General features: G+C 36.3%; 3 protein-coding genes across 4 annotated transcripts; 2 read left to right on the top strand and 1 right to left on the bottom strand.

Annotated features, from left to right (window-relative positions):
- Nucleotides 1–57: 57 nt before the first annotated feature.
- Nucleotides 58–1,449, top strand: LOC118056405 (carboxylesterase 1). Its single transcript, XM_035068604.2, has one exon. The coding sequence runs from the start codon at nt 280–282 to the stop codon at nt 1,279–1,281; it is 1,002 nt and encodes a 333-aa protein (XP_034924495.1). The 5' UTR covers nt 58–279; the 3' UTR covers nt 1,282–1,449.
- Nucleotides 1,450–3,183: 1,734 nt separating this feature from the next.
- LOC118056404 (uncharacterized) lies at nt 3,184–8,321 on the bottom strand. Its single transcript, XM_035068603.2, has 4 exons — nt 7,208–8,321; nt 6,459–6,608; nt 5,232–5,417; nt 3,184–3,520 (listed from the first exon to the last, which is right to left on the bottom strand). Exons 1-4 carry the CDS (start codon nt 8,201–8,203, stop codon nt 3,440–3,442), a joined length of 1,413 nt encoding a protein of 470 aa, XP_034924494.1. The 5' UTR covers nt 8,204–8,321; the 3' UTR covers nt 3,184–3,439.
- A 3,520-nt stretch (nt 8,322–11,841) lies between these two features.
- On the top strand, nt 11,842–15,609 carry LOC118056403 (calcium-dependent protein kinase 26). Of its 2 annotated transcripts, none has more exons than XM_035068601.2 (4): nt 11,842–12,000; nt 12,403–13,357; nt 13,478–13,774; nt 14,492–15,609. In XM_035068601.2, exons 2-4 carry the CDS (start codon nt 12,769–12,771, stop codon nt 15,184–15,186), a joined length of 1,581 nt encoding a protein of 526 aa, XP_034924492.1. In that variant the 5' UTR covers nt 11,842–12,000; nt 12,403–12,768; the 3' UTR covers nt 15,187–15,609. The 2 variants fall into 2 exon arrangements, with proteins under 2 accessions (XP_034924492.1, XP_034924491.1); XM_035068600.2 differs by having other exon boundaries at nt 11,854–12,141.
- Nucleotides 15,610–17,080: the final 1,471 nt, after the last annotated feature.

Raw genomic sequence — 17,080 nt, 5'->3', positions numbered from 1 at the left:
CATAATTTCTAAAGCAACCTGATAAATAAATTCGTAGTCTAAAAGTATTATTCAAAATTTCTATGATATGCTCATTTTTATATTTTCTTTCTTCGTGACCAAGCAAGATTATCAAAGTCAGGTGATCAATACTAAGAAACACCAATCAATACGAATTCCCCACTTGACGAGATTTACAATCCAAAAACACAGCTATCTCAAGATCCATCGAAGCATATTATAAATTAAGAAAGCCTAGCTAGCATCACAGCTACCCTTCCATTAGCAGAGTACTCCACCATGTCTGGCCAAACTTCACCCTCCAATCCCACCATTACCGATCCCTACCAACACATTCAAATCATCCCTAACCCCGATGGAACAATCACCCGTGACCCCAACAGATATCCAAATTCCTCACCGTCACCTGACCCCAAAGACCCTACTCCTGTCCTCTCCAAAGACATCATCATTAACCAATCGGAAAAAACATGGGTTCGCATATTCTTGCCTAGGCAAACCATAGTTGATTCATCTTCGACTAGCAAGCTCCCTCTTATAGTCTATTTCCATGGAGGGGGATTTATCAATTGTAGTGCAAGTTCAACGGTTTTTCATGATTTTTGTTCAAGCATGGTTCTTGATCTCCATGTTGCTGTTGTCTCCGTTGACTATCGTCTAGCTCCCGAGCACCGTCTGCCGGCGGCCTATGATGATGCTATGGAGGTTTTGCAGTGGATCAAAACCACCCAGGAAGATTGGCTAAGAGAATATGTTGATTATACTAGATGTTTTCTCATGGGCAGTAGTGCCGGTGCTAACGCTGCTTACCATGCAGGTTTATGTGTAAGTCAGGAAGCTGACAATCTTGTGCCCTTGAAGATCAAAGGTCTGATATTGCATCATCCATTCATAGGTGGGGTCCAAAGGACTGGATCAGAGGTGAAGTTGGTCAACGAGCCTCACTTGCCACTATGTGTTAACGATCTCATGTGGAACTTGGCATTGCCTTTGGGCGTTGACCGTGATCATGAGTACTGTAATCCAATGGTAGATGGTGGATCTAAGCTTTGGAAGAATGTGAGATTGCTGGGATGGAAAGTAATGGTGACTGGCTGCGATGGGGATCCAATGATGGATCGCCAGATGGAATTTGTGGACATGCTGGTGACGAAAGATGTGAGAGTTGTGGGTCATTTTAGCACAGGAGGCTACCATGTTGTAGAGCTGAAGGAGCCCTCTAAGGCTAAAGCATTACATGCTCTGTTGAAAGATTTCATGGTTGATGCACCAGCTGCATAGGGAAATGGTGTCTAAATTAAAATCTAAACATGAAGGATTAAGAAGATTTTAGAGTAATTAATCCAGATTCAACACAAGTGCTATCTTGTTCTTTAGGGTTATTCTCAATCCGTGCTGGTCTAATTGTAAACGGTAATATTAGTGCTAATAACAAAATCCTTCTTAGAATTTGCTATTCTTATGTTTATTTTTTATTTTATTTTTATCAAGGAGTACTTCTTCTTGAATTTCAATAGAAAATGATATCATGAAAAAAAAACCCCGAGATATATACACGCCCCCTGCCAAAACGCAGTCCAAGCCTACAAAAGCCAAACCCAAGAATAATATAAATGGCCTCTCCATCTCTCTTTTAAACTCCATATCTCCAAGGTTTGCTAATTCACAGTGCTTATTCTATAAATACTATAAAAGCTTTATATATTACATAAAGATTTGTTGCTCATCTCTTTCTTTTCCACGTCCCCATGTCGCGGCGTGGGAAAGCTGCTTTTCTTGAGTGAGGGAGATATCTTCAGGAGTCACTTTCCTTGAAGCTGAGAACAACTTGATCTTTTGAGAAGACCTCGCCAAATCCATTGTTAAGTCAAGTGTTATTAGACATGCCTCGTCAATTGGTTAGCTTCCTTCTTGTTTGCAATCCATTTTTCTCGCTTTGTTTCAATATCTAGCTAGATAGCAACTCCCTTGCACATATCTATTTTATTTTATGGGGTAGACACAGTAGTGGAGCCTTCTAAGGTGAGTGCATTGACGGAGACTATATATATAAATGTTTTCCTGGAATGGCAAGATGGTGGATGTAGACATTTACAAAACTAGAGGCGAAGTTCTGCATCATGGAGAATGAAGATTGAGTGAAGCTTGAAAGCGTAATTAACTAGTGTAGTTACTCGGTCTGAACTTTGGAGAACCAGAATGTCTCAATTAGGTCCTACCATATCCTGCATGGCAACGACTTTGTGATTGATTTTACAACTTTCCAGAGTTTAATGTGGAATCAAATGAACCAGTCCTCTTTTCCTTATCTCATCGGGCCACAAAACTGTCTAGTATTTTTATTTTCTTTTACACATGATGATCATTTTGATTTTCTAGCATGATGGTCATTAAAATTAATCAAAACAGTATGCAAATGATGTCATATTTTGGATTTTCGTTTTAACAACTCTTTCCAAACCGGGTTGAACCCAGGCCAAGTCATAAAAAATACCTGTTTTTTTTTTTTTAAAAAATAAAAATTACATCATATTAGAGCTTTTTAATTAAAAAAATAAGATTAAATCAAATCTTGATCTCCAAGCAGAATTTTATTATTATGCTTCTTAGTTGATAACATCTATAATTATGCTTCCTAGTTGATAACATCTCAATAATCTCCACTATCTAATTCATTATTTCTCGTGTTTATTTTTATAATTCAACTTATTTTTTTTAATTAATTTTTACTCGAAAATTAATTAAATTAATATTATTTTTTTAAATTTTAACTTGCTAATATTAAAAATATAAAAAAAAAAAACATGAAAAAAATAATGATAATTTTCAATTTAAAAGCATTCATACAAACAAGAAGTTGCAGACCTTGGAGTCCGTTTCCACTGCATGGTCACGTTGCACCATTACAGTAACTCCCAGTTGTGGCTAGCTCTGCTATAACCAGGAGCGACTTTGTATGTACTCTACTAACATTTGTGTAGTTTAATTAGACTATGAAGAGATCGAAAAAAAAAAGTAGAAAACAAGATAGCACTTGCATCGAATATTGTGAGAAAAGAACCATCATTTGCAGTTCATTTGGTTGTTTCTCACAAGAGTGTGGTCCTTGCTGCATAATGGCATCCAGACTCCAGAGCAAAAGCCATTTGTATATAAAGAATCAACTATCAGAACTGGGAGAAATATTAAGGGAAGGGGAAGAAAAGGTTATCACACCATAGATTCAAAACTTTCTAATGCAAGCATTCAAAAGAATTGTTTGCCAGGCTCACTGCAGCACCAGATCATACAGAACAAATTATTTTGAATGTTCTGCTTGTTTAGAACAAATGGTAAAATATTGATCAATCCTTGGTCCTGATTCGCTAGTCGGCATAGTTTCAGGCATTGAAAAGCCTGCAACAAATGATTAGTGTTCTGAGATGTAAAAGCCTTGATCTTATTTGTAGTGCTGAGAAACCTCCTTTGCAAGCTTATCCATAAATATGCATTTCTTGTCGAATCCCCAGCCAGGGTTGCTCTGCATTGCAAAATTTTGTTAACAGATAATACATGTTCCCCAAAAGCATCTTACTCAAATCATGCAGGGCAACACAAAGATATAAATGAAATGCCTAGCAAGAAACCTCCCTCCCCAACAGCTTCAAAAAAGTCTTTATTTTCAGCACAACAGATTCAGAAACTGAGCAAACATTGCCATTCAAAATTTCACTCTTGTGCACTATCCCAACACATTGATGTTACGGAGGTCGCAGCGTATAATGACCACAGGCCCAAACACGTTAACCCATGCACCTTTCAACTCCCTCAAGACTCAAAACCCAAGAAAATTCAACTTCAAATTTATCTAAATCAATACCCAACCACAAAGAGTCTATGAGCATGTATACTCTTATTACTAGACCATACTTGCAAAAAAAAAAAGAGCAAAGCAAAAATCAAATTATGGATTGTGATGCAGAAACATTTGTACAGCTCCTAGCCCATCTTCTTCGCCACCAATAATGATTAGTGAATTCCTAAAATTCAGCCTCAAGCCCTCCTCTAATACATGTCTAAAAACAACTCAAGCACTTCGAAGACAGCTCAAAGTTCCCTCACATTTGAGGCTGCCACGCCTGAGATTGCTGAGAGCAATCCCTATCCCTTTACCATCAGGACCTTTATGAGGCTCCAATGCACTAGCAGGACCAGGTTTAACTATGGACACATCAATATTTAACTTCAAGCGAATTTCTCAGGAGTGGGTCGCACTGGGCGTCTTTACAGATCAACACATCTTTAACATTTCAATATCACTAAGAAAAAGGTTGATATACATGCTGCATTCCACCCACCTCACCACACTTTATTTTTTATGATAAAGATCTACCAAAATTATTTTGATTAGGTCACATTAGTAGCAGCAACAAAACTAAAAAGATTACCCCAAAAAATAGCTCCATTACTGCCTATACAAATTGACCATAAGATGGCAGAGGAATTGGCCAATCATGTTGTTTAGTGTCGCAAGGACACAAGGCTGTCAAACTCTAATTGGATCAACTACCCACAAATGAGCTGGATGAATCCCAAAGAATTCCACCACCAACCAAAGAAAACACAAAATTTTCCTTCTACACTTCGCAACAATAAGTAGTTAACACTACAGAGTAGCAACTGAAAATCGAAAATCAAAAGGAGAGGAAATAAATAGTAATGTAGCACTATACTGGGATTCCTAGAATTGCTAGGGTTGAAGGCATTACATTAGGGTGCGCCAAGCAATCATGCGTATGACATCTAACCACACACAAGGCACTAAAGGTTCACAATTAATATTCAAAATCATATACAACATATGACATATGGCTCAATATAAAGTCTCATTTGGGAAGTTGCTCATGTAGAAATGCTTATAGTAATCATGCAAATAAGCACATTGCGAGCAGCACGGTTAAACCAGTGTCATATGGTTTTTTACATGCTGAAAGTTTTGTTCCTCCCAAATGCCACAAAACAATGGAGTTTTGCAACACCACAAAACTGTGCCATTTGATTAATTACAATTCACAAGCCAACAGACCCCAAAGCAGTTACTTGAAAGTTTTAGGTTTTTAGCACAATGATGTTAAAAGGACCAAACATTGTAACTTTTGCATGAAATTAAAAGTAAGACAATGGATGTGATGTCTTCACGGCATCACCTCACCAAGCATGATATTTGGAACATGGTCTACATAAATACTAACCTGAAGAGAAAGAACCGCACGATCAGCAAAACTCTTTACAGAATCAGGAGCACTCGCAGGAATAGTTTTTGCAACTCTTTCTAACTCTTCCTTTTGTTTCTTTCCACTTACTCTATCAGGTCCACTGTAGGAATCAACAATCTTTTTCATTAACGGAGCATCCTTCATCGTTTCTTCAACAATTTCCTGGTAAATGTGAAAGATCAAAGATATTAAACTTAGGAAGGTACAGGTTACAGATCCAATCCTTTTTTCCTTAAAATATGAAAAAAGATCATCCATTACAGATGGACTGAAGTTCTGAAACAAAGGCAAAAATTCCATAAATTGACAACTAGTCATGCCAGTTATCGAAAGCACATGAGTCGCAATGCAAGAGGTACTGCCAAAAATATAATTGATTCTTTTAATTAAGTGATGATGGATTAACCCAGAAGCAATTAATAGTGCAAGAGTCAGCATAACAACAGTTTACCCATATACCAAGGAGTCACTAGAGTGAAAATACACTCTCACAGAGTACTATAAAAACAGGTTTTTGCAACCAATAAAAATGTTACTCTAAAACCTCTCAGCCACTCTCTTTCCTGGATAGTTTCTTTTGTTTGTTGATGAAACTGAAACCAGAACACCAGAATCACAAAACACATTCCAGGACTTTCATCGCAATCATTAGAATCATGAGGGTCATGCATCGAAAGATTGTAACTTCTGGATATGAGAGCACATCAAAACCCAATTATGCCATGATTAAAGTATTATGAAAACTCTTGCACCATATATCTTTTCTAAATATCCGATAATTTCAAACATTTAGTCATTCATGCTACTGAGCTTTCACACAATAAAGTTCAACAATGATTTAGCCACTAGAAATAGTTTCACAACCACATTAACATCAGAGCAAACAAAAGTGATGTGGATAAAGCACAAGACAACAAGGTGTTAAATGACAAGCAATGGGTGCCTTTTAAGCCTGCAAAGGGTAAATGATCATGAGATTTAGGATACCGTTGCAAGTAATGACCCCAAATTAGGAAGAAATTTGCACACTAGACGGTCAATATGGTAGGATGGAAGTGTCAAAAAAATTATAAACTTCAACTAAACAAAGGTTATTTTCACAAACAAGTATATATGACATGACAAAAATGTTTGCATAGTTATTGTAAAGTTTCCTGATATCAATGAAGTCACGTCTCAAGGGAAAAAAATGACAGAAAGTACCTCCCACTCTTCATGAGTCTTAATTCCCATATATGCCATCATGAACGGCTTCACCTTTTCCAGTGCATCCCGAAGTGGCATAGGTGGTTTCTCATCAATATCTGGATTTTTATCAAACTCACCCATCAAGTACTCTGGCTCAAACTCAAACTGCAAACAAGCCAAATAAAACCATACATCATCACACACCCAGTTTCAAAAATTTCACAAGCACAAAATTGCATATGAATCTGGAACCGCAAACTTCTTAATTTCAAAAGCAATTTATTACTATTCTTATTTCGACAGCCTAATTTCAATGCAAATACCAAGCACGATAAAGTCAGGTCATATTATACAATTAAAGTGGATTGCACTAACAACTTACAAATAGTTCAACAATAACCTCTTAGACTCCAAAACATCATAAGCAATGCCAGGAGTGACCATGTTGAAAACGTTCAGCTATAAGGGTAGATTCCATTTTGTAAGTTCTACCTGGTACTGCTTCTTTAACTGAGTCATGCGAATTATCTATAAACTCTGCCAGAAATTTAATTTTGAAATGTATACATACATACATTGAGATAGATTATCATTTTTATCATATTTGCACAACCAATGGTCATTTGCTAAAACAAACTCTAAAGTTAAGAGTTGGAGACTAGAATTTGTTTTCTTCTTTCAGAATTAAGACCACATAAGCCCCGAGGTGTGAATGCAGTCATAAAGATATGTAAGAAAAAAGCAGAAAACCAAATTACACTCACCGAACAGTTGGTATCGAAGGCATCCACATATTCATCCTCCATGGGACAAGGCAACACTCTTCCACTCATCTCCTCGAAAGCTTCAACCAATGTATTCATAGTCTCAACACCAACACTTTGAGCAAACTTCTCTTCATCTTCCTCATGGCCCTCCAAAGACATCCCTGACCCATATTCTACTTCTTTATCCCCATAACCCCTTCTTCCTCTACCTCTACCTCGACCTCTATCTCTACCTCCACCTCTACCTCCACCTCTCCCTCCTCCGCGTCCAGGCACAAAACTCCCTCTCCCTCCTCCACGTCCCCCCACCTCTCCTTCACCACCACCGCGTGATAATAACTCCATTGCCTTCTTCACCGCCTCCTGCCTGCCCATTTTCGTCGTGGCTGGAACAGCATCATCTCCATCAGGGGTTTTTTGGAGCCTGGTCCGGGGCTGGCTCCGAGGTTGGCTTCGGGCCCGGAGATGCCTGTTCTCTTCCTTAGCAGGCTCACCGGGCACCTCTTGTTTAACCGGCTTTCCACGTCCGGCACCACCTAGACCTGATAGAATACTAGAAGGCAGATTGGCCTCGGCCATCTTGGGAGGTTCTGACTCGGGACGCGACTCGGTGGATCGACTCGGTCCCGGCTCGGTAGTGCCTCGGCCCCGCCCAGCACCAGGTTGGGAGTTTTTCACAGACGAAATGAAAGTGGAGAAGGCGGGAAGAATTGGACCTGTGCTAACTGGCTTGCCTCTTCCATGACCGAGTCCACTCGGCTGTGACTCAGATGACTCAGTTTTCGATTCGTCCAAGTCAGGCTTCCCTGGTGCCGCTGCACCGTATTCAGATTGCCCACCAGGTGGAAACCCGACATTCCCAGCGCCGCGGCCGCGGCCGGAGGAGGTGGAGAAAGGGGAGGAGGATAAGAAGGTCGGGGCGTGATTGGATGTGGGATTTGTGAGAAAATTGCAGGGGTTATAGATTCGTCTTCCGATTGTAGTTCCTCTCATTTGGGATTACGAGGTACAAATTTTATGGATTCGATTTGATTGATTTCTTTTGGTTTTGTTTTTGGATTCAAAGAAGAAGCTGGATCGAAAGGGGAGGGTTTTAGCCAGACACAACACAAGAACAGGGTTTACAATTTTATTAGGGTAAACTTCATATTCATCCCTATAATTTTATCAAAGATCCGATGCTACCCCTATTTGTTAAATGATTTCCAGTGTTACCTTTTTTGTTTGAATGTGACCCCTGACAAAATATTTTGGGATCAAATTAATAAAATTGCATATCCTTTTTCATATATCTGACTGTAAAATATATCTTCCTATATTAATTGATTTTTTAATCCGAGCGATTTTAAAAATATATTCTTTATATCATTATTAAAAATAAAAATTTGCAAAAAAAAATTGAAATTCAAGTGAAAAAACTGTAGTTCTGACACGTAACACTATAGACAGCAAAAAATGTGCTTTTTAAAAAAATTTACGTTGATTTATTTGCATATGTGCTTATAGGGGTCTTGAGAAAATGTTATATTCATCGGTTAATTCTTAATTTTATAAGATAAAATTTAATTTATTTAATTTAGAATAATTAGAGCTTTGTGAACTGAATTTAAAGGTTTAGGAAATGTTCAACCTCTTTTTTATGCCAAGTTTAGGGGGAAATAAAATTTAATTCATTTGATTTAGAATAATTAGAGTTTCATGGACTAAATTTAAATGTTAGGGAAATGTTCAACCCCTTTTTATGCCAAGTTTAGGGAATGATTTGCATAATCAATGAGGAGTTCATTTTCCTTTTCTTTTTTTTTTTTCTCTTGAGTTTTTGTTTTTTCAATTTGATTTTTTAGAACTTGACTTGATATTTTGTTTTAGTTCTTTCTATAAGGAGATTTTGCACTATATAAAAAAAAGTGATTGGTGCTCAATTAATGCTCAGTTTTGCAAAGTAAAATAAAAAATTTGTTCATTTAAAACAATAAAGTTTTGAAGAACTAAAATTAAAACTAATACAAGTGTGGGGACTAGGTAAATAGGTTGGAAAAATAGGCTGGCGCATGTAACACGCTTGCCAATATGTGTGTGGCATTCGTGCTCTTTTAATAGCTCATGCAACGGTTTTCAAAAACAAAACAATGGCTTCCATGACAACTTTTGAAGTATTGTGCCTCAATCTTCGTAGCAATCCAATACATGTTGGTGGAGGCGCCACCGTTTGGCTCCGGGTTTTTTTTTTCAATCCCTTCCTTGAAAATAACATGGACTTGCCGGAATATAAAAGTGATCTTTATTTGTTTATTTTTTTAAATGCTATTTATTTTGTTTTAAATATTTTTTTATTAATTTTGTTTTTTTAATTTTATTTTCTAACCTTTTTTTAGTTTTATTTTCATATTAGATTTGATCATTATTATTTTTAATTTTTATTTATTTACTTTTTATCATTTTCTTGATTAATTATTTTTTTTGATTTTATCCATCAATATTTTTTATTTAAAGTTTGGTTCTTATTATTTTGATTGCGATTTATTTTGTTTTTAATCATTCTTGATTGATTTTTTTTTTCAATCTTATTTTCTGGTATTTGGACTAATAAAGGATTTCTTTTTTGTGATTTTTTTTATGTTTGTTTTTTGTGAAATTAGTCTTGGCCTTATGACCCAACTCACGGGATATGAAAATTAACTACAATCGACTTCATTTTTTTTTCTATGTTTTTTTTTTAAATTGATTTTTTTTAAAAAAAATTTCATTATCCATCGTAAGGTTGGCTAGGGGTTGGGCCTCATTATTTTTTTTTCACATTCCTTTTAAAATAATTATCATGATCGTATTTTGGACTATGAGCCTAGCGGATTAACCTGAGTTGATTTAAGTTTTTTTTCTACACTAAATGTTTTTTTTTAATTTCGCTTTCAATATTGGATTATTTGAGATTTGAACTTTATTATTTTAATCATTTTGCTTTCTATAAAGTTATTTAAATCTCACAACAAGATCATGTATTTTGCAGGGCAACTAGGGTGGACTCAAGTAATTTTTTTATTTGATTTTTTTAATCTCATCATTAGACATTTGATTTGCTAAGAACTGAGTTTTGATTTTTTTGTTATCGAATACCAGGAGAATATATTTTTATAATATTGACAATCATTTATTTTTTAATTGGTCGTTGCATATTTTTTTTTAGTTTGATTTATTTATTATCGTGTCTTTTATTATTAATATTTGTTAGATTAAATGCATCTATCAAGCCAAGTTAAGTTAATAATCCGAGTCTTTGATTTTTCATGTTTGTTTAAAAACAATAGTATTGTCTTGACATCTTTTTTTAAGTTGAGAAAAAAGAATATCATGAGCCATCAATTTAATATTTTTTATATGCATTGAAAATAATAAATTTATACGATGTTAAATTTGAAATTCAAATTTAAAAAACAAGCAATGGAATTGGTACAGCACAACACAATTTTTTCTTCTTTGTTATTCAAAACAGAGGGATCTGGACAAAGACTTGTCGTTTCTTTGTTATACAAAAGCAAGCTTTTATTTTTCAAAACAACTTTTCTTAAATTGACCTATTAACCCATTCAACTCGTTATTCAAGTTTTGGACTGGGTTATGAGTCGGCTATGTTTGATTATTATGTGTGTTGCAGATAATGTCTGTGTATGATTTTTTTTAAAATGCATTTTAAATAATATATATATATATAAATATATTTTTTTTTTTTATTTTAATATCAATATATCAAAATCATTATTTTTTTTTAAATATATCAATTTAATATTTTTATGATGAAAAGCAAGTAAAAAAGACAGGAATTATCACAATGCAAACCCATGCTGTATCTTTCTCTCTAATAAAAGATTGTTTAGAAATGCGGTATAAACCGTGTTCTATAAAAAAAATAATTTTTTTTGAATTTTTTTAATGCACTAATTTTAAAAAAATATAAAAAAAATATACTATTTTAATGTATTTTAACACGAAAAGCATTTTAAAAAGCAACTATAACCATATTCCCAAACAGTATCTTAAAACATCTAATTGGTGGTAATCAGAATGAATATTGGCATAATTTATACAAAAAAGTTGTTTGAGAAAATTCTTTAAATTATCCAATTTTTTTTCATATTTTTTTTATACTAAAAATAAATTTTTAATTCTGTAAATTACATTTTACTCCAATTATAATTTAAGATAACTCACCCAAAATTTGTACCCATGACTTCATTAATGTTTTTACTAAAAAAAAAAAAACCCTTTAAAAGTTGGTTCGAGAAATGTTCCGAATATGTAAATTAAGTTCTTAAGAAATTACAAACCCATTAATTTGAAAAAATTATAAATGAATCAGCATATAAATAAAATTTACCAATTTTAAAAATTTTATTACCCATTCTTTTTTTCTTAAGAGGGCTCACTCCTATTTGGTAAACTGGTGGTTTTCTTAAAATCTAGACAGCCTGTCGTTGGACAATATCATAGATAGCAGTATATGATCCAGACGATCCGTCGTTTGAAAAAATAATGGCTAGGCAGCTAGCTGTACTTATTAATTGAACAAAGCTAAAGCCTGTCATGAAGTCCGAGGAAACCACAGGAGGAAGGAAAGCAAATCTTTCTACTTTCAACTTCAAAATAAATAAATAAAAAGAGAGGCACAAAAACTTAAGAGAGCCCCCACAAAGGGAACAAGACAGACAGTCACACGGCAGAGCGAGAGAGAGAGAGAGAGAGAGAGAGGAGGTTCTCTCTTGTCTTGAAGAGCTCAAAAATCCCCTGCTCCAACGGTCTCAATTTCTCTCTCTCTACTCATCTCCTCTATCTCCCTCCCTCCCTCTCTTTTATGTACCTCTTTTGTTTTAACACGAGTAAATGGTGTTGTTGATGGGATCTTTTTAGGATCTAATTCTGGGTTGTCTTGTTTTGAGGTAAAAAATAATGGCTTGGTTTTAAATTTTGATCTTGTTTATGTTTTTTTTTTTTTTTTTTTGGGGGGTGGGTTAGCTGATGGGTTATTCTAGGGTTTTAGTATGCTGAGCTAAAGTTTGGAACTTTTTTTAATGAACGAAATGTGTGATAAATGAGAGAGTTTGCTCAAGTGGGTTTTCTTTTAGTGCTGTGTTTTTTATGAATTATAGAAAAGTTGACACCTTGGGTCTGATTTTTTTTTATTTTTTATGTCTGTTCAGATCTAGCTGATCAAGGTGAGATCGGAAGAAGTTACTAGCTGAGACGTTAAGGTCTTGCCTTTATTAAGGTGGTTTATGCTCTAGACTTCTAGTTACGCAAATTCCAAATACATAGCATCCCATTATCAACGGTAAAGGTCACTATCTCCTTCTAAGAACTAGTCATAAGAAGGGTTCTGCTAGGATTTTGGCCTCTATTGCGGGTTTTGTAATTTGAGAGGAAAAACATCAAAGTTTTTTACTTAAGCATCAATAAGAGGTTTGGTGGTGTTTTGAGATACTGAAACAAAATCCGGTAGTTCATTGAATTGTGTGCTGGCATTCTGATTGGTATTTTGGGCGCTGTTCGGGGAGATAGAACTTGGTATGGCTGTTGCCAAGAGCAACAGCAGCCGTGAATCCTTGAAGCAACCCTGCAACTGCTATAGAGTTTCAAGCTTGACTGAAACCATTCTGGACACGCACCAGATCTCTAATCTGAAGGATAGGTATTTTCTTGGAGAGCAATTAGGTTGGGGACAGTTTGGTGTTATTCGAGTGTGTACTGATAAGCTGTCCAGAGAGGTTCTGGCTTGCAAATCGATTTCCAAGGATAGACTGGTGACATCAGATGATGCAAGGAGTGTCAAGCTTGAGATTGAAATAATGACCAGGTTATCTGGGCATGCTAATGTTGTGGATCTCAAGGCAGTTTATGAGGACGAGGATTATGTTCACTTGGTAATGGAACTTTGTGCTGGAGGGGAGCTTTTTCACCAGTTAGAAAAGCATGGACGCTTCTCCGAGGCTGAGGCTAGGGTTCTCTTCAGGCATCTTATGCAAGTGGTTCTTTATTGTCATGAAAATGGAGTGGTTCACAGAGATTTGAAGCCGGAGAATATCCTCTTAGCTACAAAATCCTCATCATCACCAATTAAATTGGCAGATTTTGGTCTTGCAACCTATGTCAAGCCGGGTATAGTTTCTTTCTTCTTCTTTTTTCTTTTGCTCTTCATTTAATTTGTTATATTGAACATTGTCTCCTGCAAAGCTTGAGTTGTCTAACAGAGTAAATATTTGGGATCTGCTCAAACAGGTCAAAGTTTGCACGGGACTGTTGGAAGCCCATTTTATATAGCTCCTGAGGTATTGGCAGGAGGCTATAACCAGGCTGCTGATGTTTGGAGTGCAGGGGTGATTCTCTATATTCTTCTTAGTGGGATGCCACCATTTTGGGGTAAGACCAAGTCAAGGATATTTGATGCTGTGAGAGCAGCTGATCTGCGGTTTCCTTCTGATCCTTGGGATCACATAACTGAATCTGCGAAGGAGTTAGTCAGGGGTATGCTTTGCACAGATCCCTCGCAAAGGCTTACTTCTCAGCAGGTTTTAGGTGGGTTCAATTTATATTTTACTTGCTGGATATGCGTTCTTTAGCTTCTTTGATAGTTTCATCCAATCAACCTGTTCTATGATCTTAGCAGGCATTGGGACTATGGATGGTTATAATTTTTTTGGTCTTTTCTAGCACTACATGAATTTCTCGAAAACTAATCACTTCCTGCTAGAAGCATCTAAACTCTAACTCAATGCACATACTACATGATTATGTATACAAAACTTGTTGACAAGACAAGAAATCTGGCTGAGATCCCAAAAGGTGAGGCGGGGCTCCATTCCCTAATTCTTTTAAACTGACAGGTCATTTACAACTGAGTGAGTTTCTATATTTCTTTTGTTAGTTGGTCCCATCAATTGTAACATTTATGTCCCTTTCTTGGTTTTTCCTCAGGTGGATAATTTTTGCTGTTGATGAGCTATGTCATTTCACTTTTTTTTTTTATTGTTTTAGAAAATCACAATATCAACACACCAATGTGGTTGTGTTTTGCCTTATCGGGCTTCATATGAATTACAAATATAAGTTGTGCAACTGACTGGCGTTGGTAGGGGCCTAAAAGTCAAGAAACGTCCCCTTTCTCTTTCTCATTAGCTGATCAGCATGATTTTACCTGTTCTTGCCTGCTACAAAAGACTGCTCACCTTTTTCTTTTTTTTTTTCATGCCATGCTTTCTCCAAATATTTAGTCTTGGATTTTCTTTTCTGTAGATAATTCCTGGATGAAGCATGATGGACCATATCCTGAAGAATCTAGTCAACGTGAAAAGCAAATTTGTGAAGAATGGGATTTAGGCGGCAGCTCATTCTCCACATTAATGACCAGGGATCAGGACGTCAGCTTTGGCACTGGATCACCTATCATTCATGATGTTCAGTCTCCTACTTTCACTTGCAGATCATCATTCTCTTCTTTCCTAGGGGAGCCATCAACACCTAGCTTTTTATCTGGTGGATTCTCTTTTCGCAGCAGTGATGATTCAAATGCCTTGGAATTCATATCCCCTGTATCCTCAATGCCGAGCTTTGCATTCTCCAGCCCTGGTCCTGTAATTGAGCAAGGGAGCTCTACATTAGAATTCTCAAGCAACATTTCCAGGATAGATTCAGTTTGTGGAGGTCATCAACTGTCACAGGGAAGCTTGGATAAGATGCTTCTGTTGCCGGAGTCTTCTCTATGCTGTGGACGTGAAGCCAGAGAAATGGAAAACAAGCCAGTTGAAGTTAAGAGAGCAGGAGCAGCAATAGGGTCCAGGATGTTGGGCATGCACAGTAAGAGGAACCGCACTATTGGTCTCGGTGAGCGTGAGCAACTTGATCTCATGGTGACTGAATCAGTCATCCGCTGGGCATCCTGCACCCACCTTCCAACCGCACCATCTCTAAGGTCTTCTCTTGTCTGTTGAGAGAGAGAATCAGCTGACAGCCAGACTCAACGAGATGAATGGGATTTTAGGTGCAGAAAGTGCTGCGCTCACATGATAGTCAAAATAGCTAATGTGTGTGTAATAGTTTTGTATCATATTTTTGTTGCCGAGAGAGTCCCTGTGGGCTTAGAGCCTGTTTCAGGCGAGCTTTCAAACGAGTGATGAGTGATGTCCTTCTGATGAGCTAATCTTGAATCTGTTCACTACTAAAAAGCAAATGTCTTTCTGATGAGCGAATCTTGAATCTGTAAACTATGAAAAAGCAGATGTCCTTCTGATGAGCTAATCTTGAATCTGTTCGCTACTAAAAAGCAAGAGTAACATGCTCTGAGTGATTGGCTTTTGCCATGTGTATAAAAACTGGATTTTCACAGGATGAAGTTCTCCAGGTTTCATTTTATATTTTCCGTGTGTCTCTTTTGAATATAAGCATCAGGAAATCTTATTATAATAACAAGATCATGATACTGACTGCAGCAGCTCTAAATACGTACTGGTCTCCTATTCCTCAGCTTCTGATTTTGTTCTTCATTATCTCTGATCAACTTGAATTCTCCTCGAACAATGAAGTCCTTTGTGATCAGATCAATCAAAATGAATTAACTGGAAACACCATACGTCCACATTTTGTAGAACGGTGGCCAGATTCCCAGTTTTGTTCTTACTCCAAATTTTGTGAAAACGGCTAGTTGTGAGGTTCAACAGTGGACATAACCACACTAAAGTCTTTAGTCAATAATTGTCAAGTTTAAAGTATCCTTTTACTTTTGCTGCGCCATGGTGACAACAAAACATTGCAACTCTCCACTAGCCTGACATGGACCACTTCCAAGGTGGAGGGCAGGCAACAAAGGTCTCTTGATGCCACCTGTCCTGGGAAATGAAGTAAAGGAGAGGACATTATTACATGTCCAATGGGGTAAAGAAGCAGGTCATTCAGCACAAAAGCACAATCATATATCCATGTTCTGCAACCCCCCATTTCAAGAGACAAAAACAAAATTTCAAGCTTGATGTCTGCTCTCTGCCCTCAAGATCTTCAGTCTTCAGGTCCCAATTTATGTAGGAGCTTAGGAGACAAGGAGAGGGTACTTTGGCAAGTGACAAAGAAGATAGGAAATTGACCTTTCAAGAGTTGATAACCACAAAGCTTCCACTCATGACTTCAGTGTTCAAGTTCAACCAATAGCTAAGTGCCAAAATCCCAATGGTCACCTACCATCTTGCAAATTTTGGAAAATGTGGATTGGTACATTTCTTAAAATGTTTAGAATTTTCCCTTTACTGCTAATATTTTTCTTAACAAAAGCTGACTTTTTAAATATTTTTATTTTATTTGTTTTAATCCCAATTTTTCCTCTCAAACATCCCCATTTATGCTATAATATTTTTTTTTAAAAAAAAACAATTAAAAGCCTAAAAAAATTGAGAATCAAATTCAAAAAGAAGGTTAGGGGTAACATTGGGAAGTTTTAAACTTCAGAGGTAGCAAAAGTTGATGAAGCAAAAATGAAGTTTACCCTAATATTTTGATTACCACATGAAAACTGAAAAAATTTTGGCAACCACAATACATTTTCTTCTTGACCCGGTGTTTACCGGACATTGCTTCTCTGTATCCATGTTTTTGTGTTTAAAAGTCCCTTTTACTATGTTTTTTTTTTTTTTTTTTTATATCATCCATGTATGTCATATTTTGTCTTTATTACACTATTTTGTCAGTTTGTGTCCCACGTGGCGTCGTGAAATTATGTTTCTCATATACATCTTGGTCCCTAGATTTCTTTCAAGAATTTACTGTGGTCCCTTTATTTGATTTTATTATAAACAAGTATTTTCTATAATGTATGATTATCATGAGAATTTTAACCTA

This window comes from Populus alba, chromosome 15 (assembly GCF_005239225.2).
Source record: "Populus alba chromosome 15, ASM523922v2, whole genome shotgun sequence".
Classification (NCBI taxonomy): domain Eukaryota; kingdom Viridiplantae; phylum Streptophyta; class Magnoliopsida; order Malpighiales; family Salicaceae; genus Populus; species Populus alba.
This window is presented reverse-complemented; position numbering and strand designations above follow the sequence as displayed.